The following is a 23,700-nucleotide window of genomic DNA, read 5'->3' as shown; positions in this document are numbered from 1 at the left end:
TGATTAACAGCAGAGCACTATGTCACCATTTCCTTGGCAGCACCATTAAAGGCAATTTCCACCCACTGTACACAGTTTGTGAATCGTACATTTTTTTCTATCAACATTTCTTTCATTGCTAATTATTTTTGAAATATTTATTGTTGTTCTGATTTATTTAAATAAAATCTCCCAAGGTTAGGAATTATGAAGCAATAATGAAGCCTAAACCTGTAGTTTTTTTCCACCCAGATACATGTGTAGCGGGACATTGCTGACCTGCTGGGACATTACTGAGGCAATTATGGGTTAAGTACCTTGCCCAAGGGTACAACAGCAAATATCCAGCTGTATAAATGGATAACATTGTAAAGAACTGTAACCTATGTTAGTCGCTTTGGATAAAAACGTCTGCTAGATGAATAAAAATGTAAATGTGGAAGCTGGCTAACAGTGGCTGGTATTATGTGTATAAGTATATCAAACACTATTTTTTCATTGACTGTATAAATTACAGATTTTTCACTGTTAGTCAGCAAGATAGGTTATGGAATTAATATTTCCTGCGTGATATTTCTTGCTATGTGAATTGTTATATTAGAGATGTCAAAAATACAAATACTGTAAGACACTATGATTCAAAAATGCTTCTGGTTTAAACCACACCCACTTGATGCTTCCCAAAGAGTAGTTTGAATACATAAAAAAATTTTATGTGTTATGCTTCTTTTTATCTTTATTATTATTTTATTTGATGTTTAAACTGCATTTCTTGTTTAATTTGGGGGGGGGGGGGGGTCAGTCAACTGTATGTTTTTAAACTTTTGCAACTGTAAAGCACTTTATGTTACAGGCAAATATGAAAGGTGCTATGAAAAACTTATTATTTTATATGAATGATTGTGTGGTACAATGCAGGTAGAAATAGTTAGTGGCCTGAATAGTGAATAGTTACCTGTACATCTCTTGCAGGAGCTAAGGTAGTGACAATTACAGAGCTAGTTGGGATTGAAACGTGAATACCAATGCCTCTTAATTGCATATTTAGGCAGGGTAATATATCTTTTTTGTTCTAGATAATTTTGATGTTTTCTTAAATGTACCAGCCACCATCTCTCTTCTTATTACCTCTCTTCTTCATCGTCCTCATCTCCCATTGCATCATCGATTGCATCATTCATCATCTCTTCCTTCATGTCCATGATTTCACTCTGTCGCTCAAACTCCATCATTATCTTCTGAATCTGAGGCATCTTCAACTGGAAAAGCAAGAGGTATCACAGTTAATCTCGGCATACATATCTCTACAAAATATTCTGTGCAGTTAGTCACACCACAGTGTAATTTGTACTACTTACTATCTAACATGACTGAGCAAGTTTTTTGTAAGCATTTTTTGCATTCCTTGACTTCAGATTCCATTAACAAAATGCATTCATACATTTTCAACAACAAAGCTGGGAGATATGACCATTTTGCAAATGACGGAATAACAATGCAAGATGGTAGCTGCAACACTTTGCCCTCTTAATTCAATGATGCCTGTCTATTTTGCCTTGTATCACATTGGCCCTAACTAATGATGTCTTTCCATAAGACTTCTGTGCCAACATCACCTTGGCCACTGTTCCTTGTAAATCAGCAAGTTGAGCAGTATTCCCCACTTCTGCTAAATGAGTCCCTACAATCACCCCTGTCTCAAAGTCACTGAGGCATACATAGGAGAGGGGGAGGGTTTTCTTAGTGGCCCAAATGGTAAAACCACTTGCTGTCACAAGCACAAGGTTGATCACCATGGACCGTTGTACATTAGTGCCCTCCTCCCGGGCTGCTGGTCAATCCAGTGCCAACCGTTCTCCCTGCATAAAGTTGCATATGAAGTGTCTCCCTCTAACTCAAGTCTGCACAAGCTTAGCGTTGGTACTGCAGTGTGTAAAGAATAAAAATGTAAATGGAAAAACAGCAGAATAAATGAAAACTTTATAGACTCATTTCACAGTAAGATATGGTATACCACAAGGATCTGTGCTCGGACCTCTGCTCTTCTCATTATACATGTTGCCTCTTGGTGATGTCATCCGTAAACATGACATAGCTTCCACTGTTATGCGGATGACACTCAGTTATACATATCAGTCAAACCTCATGTCCCTCTGAATATATCAAACACGGAGGCCTGCCTAACAGATGTAAAGAATTGGATGGCCCGAAATTTTCTCCTCCTTAACTCAAACAAAACCGAAATATTGGTCGTTGGCCAAAATTCAATCAGGAGCAAATTCACTCATATTACACTGGACCTTGATGGTGTCTCCCTTGCCTTGAGTGCAGCTATCAAAGACCTTGGTGTTGTAATTGACCCTGAGCTCTCTTTTGAAACTCGCATAACTAACACCGCTAGGACTGCCTTCTTCCATTTGAGAAATATAGCCAAAATCAGGAAAAGTGTATCAATTAATGATGCTAAAAAGTTAATCCACGCCTTTGTAACATCCAGATTAGACTACTGTAATGCCCTCTTGTCAGGATGTGCAAATGTCTCACTAAAACCCCTTCAGATGGTACAAATGCGGCTGCTCGAATCTTAACTAGAACTAAACATTTTGAGCACATTACACTAGTTCTAGCTTCTCTCCACTGGCTACCCATTAAATACCAGATCGATTTTAAAATACTTTTACTCACATTTAAGGCTTTAAATGGGCTTGCCCCTCCCTATTTTAAAGACCTTCTTCACCCATATCTTCCACAAAGAGCCCTTTGTTCCCAAAATGCCGGGCTTCTCACTGTTATAAGAGTAGGCAAAACTACTATAGGCGGTAGAGCCTTTCCTATCAAGCCCCTCTCCAATGGAACAGCTTACCTACCGAAGTTCGGGGAGCAGTCTCTCTCCACCTTTAAGTCTAGGCTCAAAACGTATCTATACAGTAAATCCTTCAGCTGAGGGACATGGGCTGGTGCTGGCATGGATCATAGAGTCTCTGGTGGACTAAGTGGTCATTGCTTTCATGGACTCTGTGCCGTGATCTGGTGTTGACTGTCTTAGGGTCGCCCTCATGACTATGCCGGTCCCTTGCCTCCCGTCCCCTAGTTATGCTGCCATAATGTTAGCCTGCCGGGGTTTTTTTTTTCCTTGTTGCACACTGGCACCTTTTTCACTGCCCCTCCTCTCCTGCCTCACTGTTCGTACATCCCTGCCACTCTTATCATCCACTAATCACCGTTTTCTGTTTGCTTCCTATCCCTGCTCCGGGCTCCTGTCTGGAGCTGCAGCCCAAGCGTCTCATCCCCATTTCCAGTCCTGCTACCTCGCTGCCCTGCCCATCAAAGCCAACTGCGTTCCAAGAACCGGACATCCTAGGAGACATTTTTATAATCACTCTGTTGTTAATTACTACTGTCTATCAATCTTAAATGTCTTAAAGTACATTGTATAACTTGTCTTTAACTCTATCTGCCCAGTGCCGGCCAGAAGCAGATGGGCTCCCCCTCTGAGCCGGGTTCTGCTCAAGGTTTCTTCCTGTAAATTAAGGAGTTTTTCCTTGCCACTGTTGCCTTAGGCTTGCTCTCAGGGGGTCTCAGGTCTGGGAACAATTTAAAGCTGATTTGTGACAACTTGTGTTGTAAAAAGTGCTATACAAATAAAAATGAATTGAATTGAATTAAACACAATGCGAGATCCCACCCGTTACACACAGCAATGGTACTTGGAAGTAATATAAAGACATTACTATTAAAAAGTTTCAGTTGTGTTTAACAGTAGCTGGATACAATAATAAAACAAATCAATGGTTATGACTCTGTAGCCATGTGTGTGACAAATTTCAGAGCAAGTTTGGCAAGACAGACTACTTATACAAGTTAGTGTAACTCACACTGGCATTCATTGAGTCACTTGTTTTGCTTCAGAGAAATGAAAATTTTCTGTGACACTACATTTGATAGGAGCAATTTTATTAATAGATGAACAGAAGACTAACAAAAGTCTCTCAGACTAAAATGTTCCTCTACTAATTACAGAACTGCAGCTTGCAAGAAATGCAGGGCTGCAGAATTTAGCTGTTTTCTTTACTATTCATGCTTTACTCCAAGCCAGCATTCAGTTGGCAGACAACAATGATGTTAGCCATCTTGGTAGCAAGCTAGCGGGATCTACCTTTTCTGTGCAAAATAAATATGCTCCAAATGATTATGTTTCAATTAGATTAAATGTAGTAAAGCAGGTGGAAAGTATTATGCTGACCTGAGTATTTCAAGGCTTTCTGATGAAGTTTTCTGAAGTTTACCTTATTTCTTTTGCTGGGATTTTTGTAGTTCCAGATAACGGTGCGCGGGCTGATTTTTGTATCTTAGGCCCTGTTCACACCTGGTATTAACATGCGTCTTTGGCGATCCGATCACAAGTGGACAGCTCTAACCACGTCTGTTCACACCTGGCATCTCCATATGTGTCTCGAGTGACCACTTGTGATCGGATCTCACTTCCCCGCTTTATATGCAAATAAACACGTACATCATTTCAGTTTGCAAATGTAAGTTTACGCTTCATTTAAAGGTCTGTTTGAACGAATCTTGTTATGACTGTCACTATGAAATAATGCATGCTGTATCTGTAAATGAAACCCTAGTTGACTAACAGGCTAGATTCCGTCCATCACTGAAATTAAATACCCCTAACTCAGCCGCAGCTGATCTTTTGTTAAATTCTGTTTATCGTTGGACACCATTGTATTGTCAACAGTATTGGATAAATCCTTGAAGGGAAAGGATTTTGCAGGTATACATAGTAGGTCAAGACTTTTTTAGATACTAACTGATTATCAAAACCCAAAATGTCACTGATGTTGTTGTTGTGTTGATGCTTGAGGCAGCATGCACATTAGTGAGTGAAAGGGAGTGAAAAAACAATGAGAATGCAGAACTTGTAACTGTTTTTAAAACCCCTCATAGATTCCCACACTAGCTTACTTAGCCATACACGTTCCAAGTTGTAAATGCCCTGAATCAGAACATGCAGGGCTGTGATGTCAGTATACTAAATGTACAAGACCAAGTCAGGGCAAAGCAAAATGCATGGGAGAAAAATGAAATATCCTTGAAAGCATTCTGCACTGTGCACTTGTTACTTTCTCATCTTACACAACTGCAGGAATACTTCAGAGAGTTCTTTCCTGATATCAAGTCTGCTAAGTTGATGGGTCAGACCTTTTGCATCTAGCATCAACATAAATATTAATTTCTAAAATATTCTTTTTTAATTTTGCATTTTACCATCAGTGAACATTTTGAGGTACTGGTCTTGATAGCAAGCTGAGCCCAAGGGCCTGGGTTTGAAACTATCTGTGCCATTTGCCAAAAACTGCAAAGTCCACATAAGTGGAACACGTTGGCTTTGTTCTACCAGGAATTGGGGTGGGTAGGTCAGCCACCAACATCCTCATCTAAACTGCTATCAACAGAGCTCTGTCTCATGTCTCATTTTCCTATCTGCAATTTAGAAAATAAAATTGATGAATGTACGGTACATGAACCCTGCATCCACATAAGTACAGGACTCTTCTTTGTTACTCTATGGTGGACATCAAGCAAGTCTCAATAGCTTGTTACATTACATTACATTGTTTACTTGTACCCTAATCCAGGTACCCTAATCCAGAGGACATGCATCTTAAATTTTCATGTTATCCATTTATACAGCTGGATCATTTTTACTGAAGTACTCCGAGTGCCTTGGTTGAGGGTACAACAGCAGTGCTCCAATTAGCAACTGACCAAGCAGTCTTTGAGTTGAGAGCCCAGTGCCCACTACCATCCTTACCATTACAACTACAGTCAACCTTGAAAGAGGATGTAACGTTTATTTTTAATCATGTCTAACAAGCTAGCCAGTCACCAAAATTAAGGTAGGTTAATTTAAAGACATTATCAATTTCACAAGGGAATTCTCATACAGTAATAAGTTATGATACAAAATCCCTGTCACAACTCACCTTCTTTCTTTTCAACAGTTTAGCTAGCTGGCTAGCTATAGTAGAACAGTCAGAGAAAAACACACAGCACTAATGCATGAACTAGTTAGCAACGGATACAAATCAAAATGGATTTATCCCTTTTAAAACAAAAGATAACTAGCTAGTTAGCTGGTTTGCAGGTGGTTATGAAGCAATAGCTTGCTATCTTGACAGGTATTGTTTAAACAAGCAAGTTAAACAGTTTGCTTGCTGTAAAACTTTTAGTCTACTGTCACCATTTTAAAAATTTTAAAACCGTTAATTTAAAAAAAATCGCTGTGGAGTCCATCGTTATCCTTTATATGAAGTATTCAGATGGCAACACAGGGGATATTAGCAGTAATAATGGTTATTTCACTTTTAGATTTACTTTTATAAATACCATTATCATCTCCTGGAGAAAATGACAAACTAGACCTCAGATCTAGAATCTGAAACATGAAATGTACTTTGAAGGAGCACGCTGTTCCCTGTCCATTTCTGACCTTGAACTTGACCACAAGTAGGGTTGCTGTTGTATAATATACTTCTCAGCTTGGAAAGGGTCGCCTTACTTTGGTTTGGCCTGCTACATCGTAAACACATCCTTTCCTACAGATTTACTCACCTTTACCCATAAGCATGTATGACAGGACGACATTCAATGACACACCTTTCCACAAAGGTCACCTTTCCTGAGGTGTCTTGGCAAAGCACATCAGCAGAGCAGGAAAGGTCACAGGAGCACTTAGCCATAGTGCTGTAACTACTCCAAAAGAGGAAGAATGCTAACAGGACAGAACCACACTGTAGCCACTGATGGAGCCTTATAAACTGTTTTAACATTTTAATGTACTTTTCTATATTTTCTTTCTGTGATCACATTCGTATTTTCTGAAACACACTTCTCATCTACCCTCTTCCTTACCTTTTTACCAGATGTTTCATATACATAAAGAGGTTAAGCACTATACATAAATCCTAAGCAGCATGCTTTCTTTTGTAACTTGACCAAATATAAAGCCAATTAATGGAGCTGTGGAGATAGCCATGTTGCCCCCCTCTGGAAGTGGTTTTGCTATAATTCGCCAAGGCTGTGAAAGCCTGGAGCCATCGTTGGGTCAACATAAGATAAATTGGAAGTGCTATATCTTATTGTCTCAATATACATATATTCTAATAAACCCTGGTTGCTTATTGAGGTTCTGTCTCCAGCTGGTTCCTGACTCTCCACATTTACTGAAGCTCCTGGGGTGAAGTTCCTCCGTATCACCATATTTTTGTGCCAAGGTGGCTATGTGGCACATTTCTGCCATGTATAATCTTTATCTTTTGAAAAAAAAAAAAGAGAAACATAAATGTATAGGCAATTTTGTTTCACAACCACACAGAATGTGGAGGTCCACAAGAACTTCAATCCTGCAAGGCGTACGTAACTGAAGATTAGAGGGAAAATGGAAAAAGCTGGAGAACAGAGGCAAAGATGTTTACCTGTCTATTCATGGTGGCCATGGCTTTGGTGACTCCTTTCATTGCTTGTGCCATGCTGTTGTTGGATTTGAGAGTCTGGATCTTCAAACTCACAGCTTGAATGTTTGCCCTCATCATAATAAACTTCTTCACATAGCGCCTGGTGCGAACCAAATCCTTGGCCATTATCTTCACTGCATCCTGCATTGATAAAGTGAGAATTGATAGTGAGTTTTAGATCAAGTAAGACAACATAATGAGCTCATTATCATTCAATGGCAGGTCCCCTACCTCCCTTGCTCCCTTTCTCTTACCATCTGTCCCTGTTTGGCCATTTTTTTTATGTCTGCAATGATTTTCTTCTCCTGCTGCTCCAGTCTTTGCCTCTCTCTGTCCAGATCTCTCATGGCTCGATTCAGAGCTCTCTGGTTCTGCCTCAGCATCTCCTCTGGGGTCTTTCTCTTTCCAAACAGGAACTCCATCTGAAGCAGAAGCACCAGGAAGAGCTGTTAATTCTAGGGTTGTATTAGTATCATAATTTGTCACATCATGGTTACAGCCTGCTAAAATATTTTCAGGGGGTGGAATATTAATTTATTGCTTTTTTTACCTTAACACCTAACCTGTATCCATGTATTTTCACTGAATTGCTATGAAAAAGCTGTGCACTGCTTTAGCTAATTCTTAAAACTAGGGCAATAACACTGAACAATTTGACACAATGAAGGATGTGAACAAAACTCTGACAACCATTCCAGTCTTGCAAACAATTTCTTCGATTGGATTTCATAATGAAAGTACATTCTGAGATGCCCCCCACCTTGACACATTTAAAAAATTACAGAACAGTATTATTTAGTTACACATTATGTAGTTCACTTAGAATTAACTTTAATGTGAAACTATCAGATAACCACACCCTAGAGAAATGCAGACACCAAGAAATAATTATGTTACACTGAGATAAGAGATTACTGGCAGCAATGTTTTTAGGGGATAATTAGAAAAAATCCTAAACTTTTGAGATTTTCTGCCATTTTGTTAGGGTCGGAAGACAATCTGTATCCATCACTTCAGGCATTTTCAGTGTTTCGTCAACTTTCATCCTTCACTCAGACAGAACGTTTTACGAAATAGAATGCTGAGAGAAGTGAATGCATTGGGAAGCAAGGAAGATGTTGATACAACTTTCACAGAAGGGAACCCAGTGCAGTGCACCTTCATTGACAGACACACTGGAGAAATGACTAGTTTCTTAATTTAATTTATAATTAAATTTATAACTTATATGTTAATTTATAATTAATAATAAGAATTAAATAACTATGACCATGTCAAAATTCAAATCAATAATTTTTATAACACATTAAATTTATTAGTTTAGATTAATTGTTGCAGTCATCTGTAAAAGTTTCATTTAGCTATTGTGTATGTTGTCACTAGACAGCGGGCAGTAGCTAGATATACACCAAGTGGGTCATCAGATTGTAATTTTCACCAGTACCCCATTAGAAACTCACTGACCACCCCCCCCCCTCCCCCCGACAAGAACATCTAACATAAATGTTAAATGTTTTAAATCATCCTGTTCCACACCTGAAACAAGAAAAACAGGTTTCATCAATTCCTTGTCATGGGTTCTCCACACAAAACAACAAGCTTAAGTACTAAATTCAGTTCCATGACAAGGAAGTCTGACACTTTATATCTGAACTGTGCCATGTAAACACATTCTTTGTGACAATTGTAATTACTGTGTTATCTGTACACTAATTTCAGGAGTTATTTAAAAGTCGGGACCAGTCCAGCCCAACAGTTATGGCAACTGGGGTGTTACTGAGGTGTGCTGCAGTGAACCGATCACATGCCATGCTCATGCTTCTTTCCTAGACATCAAGCAAAGACGTGCTTACGATTAATGAATACACAGGACAAATCAGAATATTTGTAAACAAAGCCATTTTAGCACTGTCTGGTAGAAAACCTCCTTTGGGTTCCCACACCTTCAACGAAAAAAAAAAAAATCACAGTGTAGCAGACAAGCCTATCTTCAGACAGTGCACCGTCTATTTAGGGTATACTGCTATCACCATAAAGGCACCAGTCATTTTACAAGGATAGTTAACATTCCTCAACTAATATAAAAATTAATAAAATGATGTCTTTTAAATTTGTTGGAGCCTGGTTTGTCAAAAAAAATTACAGGTGAGGTGACATTTTAATTAATAAAATGAGTTTATGACCACAACACAGACAAACTAATGAGATTAAATGAAACACTAGAGTAACTAAACACACAATGACAAACAAGAAACTAATGAATTAATGAATACATGAGGAATAAGGTTATTGTGGAATGAAACACAAAAAGGGGAGCAGCCAAGTGTCCACAGTTTCCCTGTCCTGCATGCCTTTAACAGTTGCTTATGGGATTGCCTTCATAGTCTCTCCTACCCTGAAAATTCTGCGGCAAATGAACTGCGGCACTTTCACTAGTGGGTTGCATAAGAAAACATCCTCTATTAATGTCCATGAGGTAGCAACAGGTGAAAATTTTAATCAAGTGACCAAACAGAAGTGACATCTACTACTGCTTTGCAGTGCTCATTTTAGACATTGAAGTTAACTAATTTACAGACAGTTGCAGGTATAACGTGTTCTCATTACTTTTATAGCTAGCTCCTTATAATAACTTAGCTCAACTGGTTAATATGGTGGGTGTGGCTCACTACTAAACAGCCAGTATGCTCCCCATTTTGCTCTCTGATCTGCCTTTCGTACCTTCAAGTCACTACAATGTTACCAGCACCCATGCATTAGGGCTGCAATTGAGACATGGTGGAAAGCAAACAAAATTCTCCAGCATAAATCACTATCAATAACAGTCTCCTGTTTATCTTCAAGGCCCTGGCATAAGCAGGGCAAAACCTGAAACGTATTGGAAAATGGATTAGGCCTAATCCTCCAATTTTCTGAATTATAAATTAAATACTCATTCCACCAAACCCAACATTTTTCATAGTTACAGTTAAACAGCTACATTAAAACCTGCCATAACACAGATAGTGTAAAGCTCTCCTTATCCCCTCTCCTAGACCAACTTCAACAATCTCCATTTCTTCCCACCAAAAACTGGATAGAGGACTTGAAGATAAATGAGGACTCCATTATCTGGGGCAATACGTGCAACAACATCATCTTTCCTGTCAACTGCAGGCTCCAACTTATCCAGAATACAACAATTCATCAGGTACACTACCAGGGTTGGGGAGTAACGGAATACATGTAACGGTGTTACATATTTAAAATAACAGTATTTTAAATAACATATTTAAAATATGAGTAACTGTATTCCATTACAGTTACCATTTAAATTGATGGTAATCAAATTACAGTTACTTTTTAAAAATATTTAGATTACTGAAGGGATTACATTGGATTTTTTTCATTTAATATTTATTCAGTTGGAAAATCTATCCAATGCTAAACCCCGGAGTTGCCATATGCCCCTCACGAAAAGAAAGAAAAAAGCGTGCAGCCTGCCTGACTCACAAGACAGTAGAATGGAGAGTGAGACAGAAAGCAACCAGCGCAACGCGTTTATGTCATGGAAATACTGGGACCATTTTACGTTCAAATTTCAAATAAGGTTGCAACATAACAGTACAATGAAGCTTAATGAAGTGGGGGTAAATGGGTCTATTGACTAATTTAAGAACCACTGGAAGGGGCTGATGAGTGTGTATTATAAGGCAAAATCTGAGCAAACCGAAAGTGGTGCAGCCCCTACCAACTTTCCATTTTTTGGCATAATGGAGGAAATTATGGGACAACAGCCACTGGCTACCGCAGCCCAACATGGTGTTGATGTTGGGCTCAGCTCGCCTAAGGCACTGGAGAGTTCTGTCTCCGAGGAAAACATCTCTGGTAGCCTAAGGGCGTACTCACACTAGGCCCAGTTGCCTAGTACGGTGCCCGAGCACAATTGCCCCACGATTGCCACTCACATTGCACTTAATGTTCCGGGCCCGAGCACGCTTACGTAATCACAATGCAAACTTTTTGTGCTGAAGAAAAGCGCTCTCGCACAGCACAGTGGAGTTCATGATTGTACTTTGTACAATTTGGAGTCATTTTGACCACGGTGACACACGGCCCTTTCACATGCCTTATAGATGATTACCGATTATGCAACACAGTAATTTTCAGTTAATCGTGCTGCATGTATAATAAGATTTTTACAGAGGTAGCTGACATTTCAGTCATTATGCTAAGGGACAGACCAATATTTTGTGTCAGATTACAGTAGCCTAATCACAATAATGTTAGCTAATGTTAACCAATAAGGGCTACTACTTCTGTGTGCGTGCTACTGTCATCATTACAACAACAAACATCTATTACTACTTGGATAGAACACTTTTCAATTCATTCGAGAATATTTGGATTAATAAGGGGTCTGGTTCTCACCTTATTGATGATCGTGAATTGTAGTCAGTGAGTAAAGCTCCAAATTCCTCCCTCAACGTCAGCTGCCTCCATAAAAATCTTCATATACATGCAGCACGATTAACTGAAAATTGCTGCGTTGCATAATTGATGCTAACTGGCTGGAGAGCTAAAGTTAGCTATCTAGCGATATATTTGACAAACATATCTAGTAAGCTAACAGGCTACCTATCTGAACGATTGTTGAAGACTAGCTACTTAAACAGGTTGACTGCTTCATTTGTGATACTCTGACTAAGCCACTGACAACAGCAATGCTTACATCACCATGTTAAGTATGGTTAGTTTTATTTCGCTTGCTAGTAATCAAGCTAAGGTGGGGTTCCACAGTTATTTTTAGGTATAGATCTACAGAACTAACCAATCAAAGATCATTTTGGAGGTAGCCAGATTGTTATATTTAAAGAAGTTAGTAGTCGGATCATTACCGTCATGTTCAAGTTCCGTGCTCGGGCACAGTTAGCGATCACACTGATGCATACCGTGCCTGAGTCCAACTGAACCGTGCCCAAGCCCATCTCTTCAAGCAATCACACTAGTCAATCGAACTGGACTTTGGGGGTCAAACGCGCTCGGGCACAGTACGGCTTGCCTAGTGTGAGTACATCCTAAGTCACCTCTCCCACCCATCTCACACACAGTACTTGTACATTTGGATTACAGTTGTAGGCTAGAATTTTGTGTTCAATTTGCCAGCTGCTCTTCAGGTTGAAGTCAGAGGTTGCTGTTTCTATTCAATATCCTACAAAGCAACCCGAAGTAGTAGGTATAGTGTAGCTATCTATTCTGATTGTATGCTTGTAACATGTAAAAGCGCACAAACTATCCGATCGCTTTTATGTAAACAGTACGTTCGGAATCATCAATTGGAATGATTTCATTCCAAATGAAAAAAAAAGTGTGCATGCAACGTAGCTAGTGTTCAGAAAGTAATCTAAAGTATTTAGATTACACTACTTACCTTGAGTAATCTAACAGAATACGTTACAAATTACATTTTAGGGCAAATATTCTGTAATCTGTCGTGGAATATATATTAAAAGTAATCCTCCCAACCCTGTACACTACACACAGAGGCAAAATAGGCTATTTCTTATGGAACTTTTCAAAACACCAAACTACAGTGGATCTAAAAAGTCTACACACCCTTATGAAATTGCAGGTTTTTGAAATGTAAAGACAGAAATAATGTAAATGTCAGACTTTTTCCATCTGTAATGTGATCTTCCAACAAACAAACATCCAGAGAAAAAACAAATAGTTAATTATTAGGAACATTTTAAATAAAAAACTACCCTGATTGCATAGGTCTGTATGCCCTTTCATAATGGGGGCTCTAGCTGTGTTCAAAGTTAACCAATCACATTCAAAATCATGCCTTTAGGTAAACAGCATACACCTGTTATCAATGAAAGTGACTGTGATTAAACCCAGATTAAAGTCACACAGCTGTTGCTGTAGGACTGCTTGAATGTTTGGGGTTGCATCCTACTGGGAGAGCCATGGTCCACAAAGAGTTGGCAATTCTTACTAATGAGCTAATTCTTAAAAAGTACTAATCTGGAGAGGGATATGAAAGAATATTGAAGGCACTGGATGTACCATGGAGCACTGTCAAAACCATCATCAATAAGTGGAGAAAATGTGGCACCACAGAGATATTGCAAAGATCAGGATGACCCTCCAAAGTTGATGCGAGGATGAGGAGAAAACTTATCACGGAGGCTACCAAGAGGCCAACAGCAACACTGAAGGAGCTACAGGAATTTCTGGCAGGTACTGGTCACTCCTTGTATTTGACCCCCATCTCTCATATTCTGCACGTCTGGGCTATGGGGTAGCGTAGCAAGACGGAAACTCTTTCTTACAAAAAGGAATATCCAAGCCCATCTAAATTATTCCAAAAGATTCATTTAGTCATTCCAATCCATGTGGGAAAATGTGCTATGGTCTGACGAGACAAAGGTTGAACTTTTTGGCCTAAATTGTAAAAGATATGTTTGGCGCAAAGCCAATAAAGCTCATCATCCAAGGAACACCATACTAACTTTGAAGCATGGTGGTGGAGCCCCATCATGCTTTGGGGCTGCTTCTCTTCAGCTGGGTCAGGGACTCTTGTCAAGATAGATGGGATAATGAATAGCTCCAAATATCAAGATATTTTGTCACAAAACCTGCTGGCCTCTGTCAGAAAGCTGAAGATGAAGAGGAATTTCATATTCCAACATGACAATGACCCAAAGCACACATCCAAGTTGACCAAGGCATGGCTTCAGAAAAGCAAAATCAAAGTCTTGGAATGGCAGGGTCAGAGCCCAGACCTCAATCCCATCGAAAGCCTGTGGAATGACCTAAAGAGAGCTGTACACAGGAGAGCCACTTGTAATTTGAAGGAACTTGAACTTCTTTGCAAAGAAAAGTGGGATAAAATTCCAAAGTCTAGATGTGCAAAGTTAATAGAGACTTATTCACAAAGACTTGCTGCAGTAATAAATGCAAAAGGTGCTTCCACAAAGTATTAGTTGGGTGGGGTGTACTTAAGCCATCAGGGTGTTGTAGTTTTTTTTTTTTTTTTCCTAATAATTAACTTTTCTTTCTTTCTCTGGGTTTATGTTTGTTGGAAGGTCACATTAAAGATGGATAGTCTTACATTTATGTTGTTGTTATTTCTGTCTTTACATTTCAAAAATCTGCAATTTCATAAGGGTGTGACATCACACTGTCAACTCCTTCTGGTACTTTCCTCACCAAATTTAAGCAGACTAGAGTAACCCCGCTGCTGAAAAAGTCTACACTCAACCCAATACTATAGACCGGACTCTCTTCTCCCTTTCCTATCTAAAACTCTTGAATGAGTTGTTTTCACCCAGGTTTCTGCTTTCTTCTCCCAGAACAACCTCTTGGATGTGGGGCTGGGTGATATAGCCATTGCGATATATAGAATAGCTATTTTTAGCGCAGTAACAGCTTTCCCCAGTATGTAGCGTTAGGTTTTTTCTCATATTTTTTCCTGTTAGTCATACCTGATGTGGGAGCACACCTCCAAAGTTCAGTGAAATGCTTCCGGGGCAGAAAAATATCACTTGTATCAATATGTTGGTTTACTTACCTGTTAGCTTTGAAAAACACATAGCATATGTTTTCACTAGGATTGTCAAAATAATGCGTCAATTTTGATTAATTAATTATAGAAAAAAATAACCCGTCAAAAAAAATAACCCGTCAAAAAAATTAACGCAGATTAATCACACTATGATGCCCCTTGACCCCATACTTCCCTGTGCATTTATCATAGCCAGCTGCAGGCTAGCTAGTTTCTTTTATATCATACAAGGAAATGTATCCACACTTGCGCTGTTGGTAAATGCGAATTAAGTTCGCACTGGTGTAATCAATGACTGCATCGGAACATCTGTAAAGCGGAGTGATACATGTATAGTCAAAAGTGCCAGTGTTGTACTGAATATCAGCACTCATGGAATGCCTCTTGTCCAATCAAATTACTTGGTTGGAACTAACTGTTGTATAAAGCACAATTTGAACGTAAAATGCTTGTTATGGCACACATTGATATTTGCGATTCATTTAGATTAATTAATCACAAAGCATGTAATTAATTAGATTAATTTTTTTATTGCTTGACAGAATACTTTGCATTCTATTCTGATAACCCCACAGTGTCAGCACGAATCTTCACCTGCCTCTTGGACATCTCAGCTTGGATGCAGGAATGCCACCTTCAACTCAACCTGTCTAAGACGGAGCTCCTCGTCATCCCAGCCAGCTCATCCATTCAGCAAGACATCACTGTACAGCTTGGCTCAACGACACTAACTCAATCTAAGTCTGCAAGGAACCTGGGGATAGTGTTTGATGACCAGCTAAAATTTACTCGCCACATCACGATGCATCCCAGATCATGCAGATTTGCTCTGTACAACATCCAGAAAATCGGGCCCTACCTATCTGAGTATGCCACACAGCTCCTTGCTCAGGCTCTTGTCATTTCAAGACTGGACTAACGCAACGCTCTCTTGGAAGGCCTCCCTGTATGCACCATTAAGCCTCTGCAGTTGATACAAAATGCGGCTACATGTCTGGTTTTCAACCAGCTGAAGAGGGCTCATGTTATACCTCTTTGTCTCGCTCCACTGGCTCCACTGGCTCCCTTGTTCCTCGGCTGTTTGGTGGAGAACAAACCCGACTGGATCCCACTGTTTTGAAAGGATGACGTGTGTGTGAACATCGCGAGACAGCGGGTGAGACCTTAGGAGGTGACGTCCTCCTAAACTTTAGGCAAACAGAGACACCACAACAAAACTTTCGCCTGGATTTTTTTTTTCCTCATCACTTGTACAGCTCCCGACATTGGATTTCCTAACTCTTCAACCGTGGATAACCTGCTCTCCTTCATCGACGACTACTTCTACAACCTGCGCATAATGGCTGCTAAACCCAGCAAAAAACAACCAAGACGAGACGGACGATGAAACAACCACGATTGAGGTCAGTGTACTCCATTCTATTAATAACAAACTCTCAATACTGGAATTACTGCACGCAGACCTCAAAGACATGAAATCCAGTCTCAAATTCTCCCAGGCACAAACGCTCCAGAAAGAAAACGAATTAAAAGGAACAGTCACAACTTTATCCGCCCAAGTCACTAATCTTGCTAACGAAAACAGAGCATCAAAAGAAACAATCTTAGATCTCCAATGCTGCAGCATGCACGATAAACTGATTTTCTCCGGAATACCCGTACAAACACCAAACAACCCAGAAGCTGCAATCAAGCAATTCATGCAATCAGCCCTGAAATTACCATCGGACACTGTAAACAAAATAACGTTTCACCGAGTTCACCGCCTCGGCACAAAACACACAAACAATGAAAGACCGAGACCCATAGTCGCAAAATTTCAACATTACAAGCAAAAAGAACTCGTAAAAAGCAAAGGAAGGGAACTGAAAGGGACTAATTATGGCCTCAACGATCAGTTTTCCAGAGAAATACAAGAGAGAAGAAAAAAAACCTTCTCCCGATCCTGAAGCAATTTCGCGAAAAGGGAAGACGAGCTGCATTGACTGTGGACAAGTTATACGTTGACGGGCAGCTCTACCATGACCACAACATCACCACCTGGATTTAGTTACTCAAAACATACAACAGCCATACGCCAATATGAATACCAAACCTTAAACTTTACACCCTGCTGTCTACTGCTAAACAAACACTACACCTATCTATCTTTATCTCTCTATTTCTCTCTCTCTGTTTCTCTGTCTCCATTCTCCTTTCACTCTCTTTCTCCCTCTCTCTCTCTCTCTCTGATTCTGTCCTTTTATGTTTAATATCAGTCTCTGTCTTCGTGTCTCTCTATGTCTAACTGTTAAAGGTAACTTTAGAAACATGTGTAAAGGGGAAATTGTATGGTGTTGTAACGGGGATGATTATGTTGAACCTGTTCCAGATGTCAATATCTCTACTTTCACCTCTTTTTTTCCCTCCTTCTTTTTACCAAACTGCTATCCACTATCACAGAAATATCAATGTCATCCCAAACTGCAATCCAAATACGGCAAACTAATGTCAATACACCACACACTCACCATAAATGTTTACACTCATACCCACCACATATTCCTAACACACACAAACCTGTACATACATCACATAGCTGTAAAATCAATCCTAAGCCATATCAATGATTTCACTCAAATTTGTAACCTGGAACATCTGTGGTGTTAGTTCAGAGGCAAAGAAAACTAAAATTATAAAACACCTGATCAAATTACAAGCAGACATATGCCTATTACAAGAAACTCATATAACAGAATCTGAAAATCAGAAATTGAAAACCCCACAATTTAATCAAGTATACTCATCAATTTACAATTCTAAGAAAAGAGGCGTGTCAATTTTAATAAACAAAAAATTCCATTAATCCATAACACTACCGTCACTGATCCTGAAAGGCGATATGTTATCATCAACGCCACCATGAACAACAACAGCTTCACTATTGCAAACATATATGGACCCAATACTGACGATCCCGCTTTCTTCCATACATTCTTCGATTCACTATCCAACTTATTAAATTCTACAATCATAATTGGAGGTGACTTCAATACAGTTATTAATCCCACTTTAGACAGATCATCCACCACTGCTAATACTCGAAACTGGCACCCCACAGAAACATTAAAATGGTACAAGAGTGATTTTGGCCTCGCCGATAGCTGGCGAGTGGAAAAAACCATCAATCAGAGAATATTCACACTTTTCACCGCCCCATCAATCATTCTCTCGTATTGACTTTTTTCTCACCAGTAACTCAATTATATCTGATATTTCAGATTCTAAAATTCATCCCATCTTAATCAATGATCATGGCCCTGTATTCAATCTAAACACCAGACAACTGAAACAACCCATCACAAGATGGAGATTTAACACTTCTTTGCTAGAAGATTCTGATTTCAACACATTCTTCACAAAAGAGTGGGCATCCTTCATGGAAATAAACGATTTTCTGGAAATTTTATCCACATTACTTTGGGAAACAGCAAAAGTAGCAATGAGAGGAAAAATTATATCCTACTCATCATACAAGAAAAAAAGGAACAGGAACTCGAAAAAATCTTGAACAAAAAAATCAAACAACTGAATGACACATACGCTAAAAATCCCACATACCAAGTTCAGAAGGAATTGACAGAAACTAAATCACAGCTCAACAATATCATAAATAAAAAACCCAATTCCTGATACAAAGACTCAGACATGGTCATTTTGAACACAATAACAAATCAGGAAAATATCTGGCTAACCAACTCAAAAGAAATAAAGAAAAATCAACTATATCAGTCATAAGGAACTTGGCACGGGAAACCATGCAGTCACACCAAGAAATAAATGATGCATTCTGAGAATTTTACAGCAAATTATGCACCCCTGACAAGGAACCCAATTCAACAGATATTAACTCCTTCCTCAGTAATATAGAATTACCCCGACTTAACAAGGAACAAGCAGATCAACTGGACAGACCGTTAAGAGCTAATGAACTCCACACAGCACTCAATAAGATGCCAAACAATAAAGCTCCAGGACCCGATGGCTTTCCTGTCGAGTTCTATAAACATTTTTGGAATACAATCTCTCCACTGTTTTTCAGAATGGTACTTAACATTAAACACAACTCAACAATTCCACCACACATGAACACAGCCATCATCTCAGTACTACTGTAACCCGATAAAGACCCAACTCTCTGCTCCAGCTACCGCCCCCTATCACTCATCAATACAGATCTCAAAATCATCAGCAAAGCTCTAGCCACCCGAATCAAAAACTGTAAACCAATCACTAATCCATCCAGATCAAACCGGCTTCATCAAAGGAAGACACTCATCAAATAACATGCACACATTATTTAATCTAATTAATGTATCAAAACAAAACAAAATGAAAACAATAATTGTATCATTAGATGCAGAAAAAGCATTTGATAGAGTAAATTTGAAAGTTTTGTTCGGAACACTACACAAATTTGGTTTTGGAGAATCGTTTATTCAGTGGATAAGAATACTGTACAGTTCACCAATGGCCACAGTTGTTACTACGGATTAACATCAGAGTTTCACACTGCACAGGGGAACCAGGCAAGAATGCCCACTCTCTCCACAACTTTTTGCCCTGTTCATCGAACCTCTCGCTGCTGCAATACGGCAAAACAACATCAAGGGAATCCAAACCCTCAACACTCATCACAAGATTAGCCTTTATGCGGATGACGTTTTGCTTTATCTACAAGAACCATCAAACTCTCTACAAGAAGCCTTCAACCTCATTAACTCATTGTCCAAACTTTCCGACTATGCTATAAACTGGACAAACTCAACAATTCGACCCATATGTGGCGATGACTGGAATGCTGCAGCTCAGAGCCCACCTCTCCCCATTCCCACTAGTAATATCTGGGCATAAACATTTCCTCCATTCATAAAAACAATAGAAGATGACTTAAACCACTGGATAAATTTACCCCCATCATTAATCGGCAGAATAACTACTGTAAAAATGATCATACTACCAAAAATTAATTATCTTTTCACAATGATTCAGACCCAGCCTACCACTAAATGGTTTAACTCACTAAACTCCATAACAAGCAAATTCTTTGAGGAAACAGTGATTTAACATTAAAAAATGCTAACTGAAAACTATGAGAAGCTTAATAACTCTAATGAAAACATAGCGCAGCGCGCTACATTGTATAAAAATAAGTTACGTGCGAAAGGGATAATAACGTTAGGCTACTTAGGGGAGAGCAGGGACGAAAGTAACACTTCAGATAAACGTCATTTTAAAAGATAACGTTGCAGACAGAAACTAATTTTCATTGTGATCAATAATGTGTGTATTCTATCAATACCAGTACAGTTATTGTAGAGGGATGAAAGAAACTACTGTTACAATCGTCCCAACAATGGCTCCTGACAGTTAAACCTGACTTGCTTCTAAACTGATAAAATTAATGGTTTAATGCACTTATATCTCTACCAGCTAGCTTGTACCTTGTCTGGACAACTATTCAAACTTGGTCATGCAGCACTTCTAATACTGTGAATCCATGTATTGCTTTTGTTTGTGTTGTACTTTGCCACACTTGTAAGTCGCTTTGGGAGAAAAAGCGTCTACTAAATGAATAAATGTAAATGTAAATGTCCTGGAAACAGTTTGCTTCCACCGTGTTTCATGTCCTTCGTGACAATTTCCCTCTGTCCACCCTCCTCTGCCTCCTTGATGAAGTGGGCAACCTCTACCTCCCTGTATTTCACACAGGCAAAGGAAGATATTCTACAAAACTGGAAAAGCAAGAAAAACACTTCCAGGAATCACCGGCATCACCCAATTATTGAACATGTTCATATAGAAAATTACTGGAATACTTTTCCTTACACAATCTATGTTCCAATAGTTTCATATCCTTTGTCCTTTTTTCTGTTATCAGATTTCATTTCTAACATTATTTCAAATCTGTAATTTTGAAGACTATATTTGTTGTTTAGTTGCTTGGTTTTATGTTTTTTTGTACTGTGTTTTTATGTTGAACTTACTACAATTTGTTGGTGTTACTAAAATTTCGAGCGAAGGCCTTGCTTCTCTTAATTCAGTCTTTCTTTTGTGTATTCAGTAATAGTATGTGTGTAAGGAGGTGTACCACTAGAGCACTTAAAACTAAATTCAAAATATACATACAGGAAACTCTGCAAAAGGGTAGCCCTCTGTGTGTGTATAGGTATGTATAGGTATGACCAACCAGTAGGTATGGGGTGTAATGCCCAAACAGCCATTGTTACACCCTTTACTATGCATATGGATGAACACAAATAGTTTGGGAGGTTCACCTCTTTCAAAGACACTGTTTGCACTGACAAATGGCACTGTAAGATTGCTGCCAAACTGCAATCTCCTCTTTGTGTGTTACGTTTTACAAAAAAGATCTCGCTCAACTACAGCCAATGCTCATCCATTACCGATTATCGAGCAGGGTTCAAAGACAAACTGCAGTTTGCACAAACATTGTAAATTACTTGTTAACTACACATTACAATTGAGGCTAGTTACAATGTAACAGTTTTTATGTCACTAGATCGAATAAAGTGTTAATTAGTAACAAATTACTAGCTTGAATAAAGTGCTTACTAGGAAGAAAATTTACATCAATTTACCAGGAATAAATTTAACGCCACCCTCTTCTCATTGGTAGCTGGTAGCTACATATGCAAAATCAAAGCTACAGGTTGTCTTCCGGTAATTTTGATACTATTCCCGGTAAACCAATACACTATACACACCGTAGCTACAAGCAAGATACTTTAAAGATCAAAGGCCTGATTCGAATCTGAAAACGAATGGTTGCCGTTAGCTAGTTAATGTCGGTCGAACGACAGTTAATGTCGAATCCCGTAGAACACTTAAGAAAGTCCATGGAAAGGTACCCCCCCCCCCCCCAACTCAAAGACAAACAGACTCCTTTCCCTGACAAAAGAAAAACTATTCAGGCTGTTTACTTGTTTAAAGCTGTTCAGTAAACAGCCTGAACCTTTATTTCAAAATGCTGGCCTGGCTGCCTGGCTAACTAGCTGGCTAAATTCTATCTAGCTGTCTGGCTAACTACACAGTTCAATATGATATTTAGCCAGCCAACTGATAAGTTCGTTCAATTAGCTATCTTTATGTAACGTTAGTAACAAGTCTCGAAAATGGTCATCAGTTACTCTGAATTGTAATATAATTAACAATAACTGAAAATAGCAAATGGTACCGCTCCGTCAGAAGGCCTCTCTGAACACATTAGTTATACCTAGGAAAAAACAAACCAGCCAATTTGCTTCTCACCTTTTGTCGATTTCGGGGTTGGAATTAAACTGGAGCGCTGGTAGTCTCGACAACGACAAATAGTAAGCTAGTGTGCTAAAACCAGCTGTTTGTATTACGTCCTTATACTTGTCGATTTAGACTACGATTTTGTCTTGTTTATATGCAGCCTGCTTCTTGGTTTCCTCATTTACTTCCGTGTTACAGTGTAGGGTGTCCAGCCAATGACGTATCCCACACTGGTGACACACCAATATGGCTTCTTGTACTCAGAATCGGCTAGGTACTGTAGCAAGTAGGATGTGGAAACAAAAACAAACGTCGCCATAGTTTTATACTGTATGAGTTAACATTTGTCTCACACACTTATGAAACAGTTGATAACGTTGGCCTGAATGATCACGGAGCGTTTCAAGTAGAAGTGAATAGAAGCTGTGGAAGATGCATTTATTCATTTGCCAGTTCAGATAAAAGTTTGCAGCTGGATATCAAACAAACAACACAGTAGGCATATCTGGTTATCAAGCGGCAATTGTCAATAATTAGAAAACTAAAACGTTTCATACCGATCGCAAGTCTTTTGCAATAAAGCCGAATTTAAAAGAGGCTGCCTAGTTGCAATGCAGATAGCGCACTGAGCTAAACTATAAACAACATAACATTTAAATTATTGGAAAGATAAGTGCAGGGGGACATAAAACCCTGTACTGTTAAACCCCACTGTGAGAGTAACAGTGTTTTTCGACGTAGCTAATGTCCGACGTTATCTGCAGACGTCATGGCTTCTGCTGCGGTTTTGTGTAGTAGTTTCTCGTTTTGAGTCGCTGATGTTTCGTCGAGAGCTGCCGCGCTAGAATGACAGTGGAGTGTCTCAAATGCGGTCACAGACAATACACTTCACCTTCTTCCTCAACTATGTGTAAAAATGATGATGGCGGATTATTTTTTAACCCTCTCTGTCAATTCAACAAAATTAATGCAAACGGAAATATTGCATATCTTTTAAGTAGGCTATATAGCCTAAGTCTGGTGCTCTAACCATCTTTAAGGAGACCGTTTGGCAGCTTTTATCAATCACAGATTTATTAAGCCTGCTGTTTTCACTTAAGCGCTTTCCACTTTGCACAAGAATCTCACATACGTCCAGTAATGTCCATTTTCTGTAACATCATTATTTAGACTGTTAAGAAAGATTAAATGCTCAGATAATAGGCTATCTACACATTTTTGTCTGCATTTAACCCTTTATGCACTTTCACCTTTAATAAAGAAAATCAATTTTAAACTTATCTGCCGGCGCTTAGCCTTTGTTCCAGCCCGTTGTTTACACACTCCAGTACAGTAGGTGGCGGCAATGCA

General features: G+C 39.1%; 1 protein-coding gene across 1 annotated transcript in view; it reads right to left on the bottom strand.

The window, feature by feature from the left end:
• The window catches only part of chmp2a (charged multivesicular body protein 2A), a 30,627-nt gene extending 7,044 nt beyond the window's left edge, over window positions 1–23,583 (bottom strand). The window contains exons 1-4 of the mRNA XM_036526797.1: window positions 22,363–23,583; window positions 7,754–7,921; window positions 7,461–7,640; window positions 1,108–1,238 (exon numbers count right to left, since the gene is read on the bottom strand). Coding sequence (XP_036382690.1) covers window positions 1,108–1,238; window positions 7,461–7,640; window positions 7,754–7,921 — 479 coding nt within the window. The 5' untranslated portion in view covers window positions 22,363–23,583. The remainder of the gene's footprint in view (window positions 1–1,107; window positions 1,239–7,460; window positions 7,641–7,753; window positions 7,922–22,362) is intronic.
• Window positions 23,584–23,700: the final 117 nt, after the last annotated feature.

Source organism: Megalops cyprinoides, chromosome 1, assembly GCF_013368585.1.
Source record: "Megalops cyprinoides isolate fMegCyp1 chromosome 1, fMegCyp1.pri, whole genome shotgun sequence".
Classification (NCBI taxonomy): domain Eukaryota; kingdom Metazoa; phylum Chordata; class Actinopteri; order Elopiformes; family Megalopidae; genus Megalops; species Megalops cyprinoides.
Note: the sequence above shows the minus strand (reverse complement) of the source record. Positions and strands in the feature narration are given on the sequence as shown.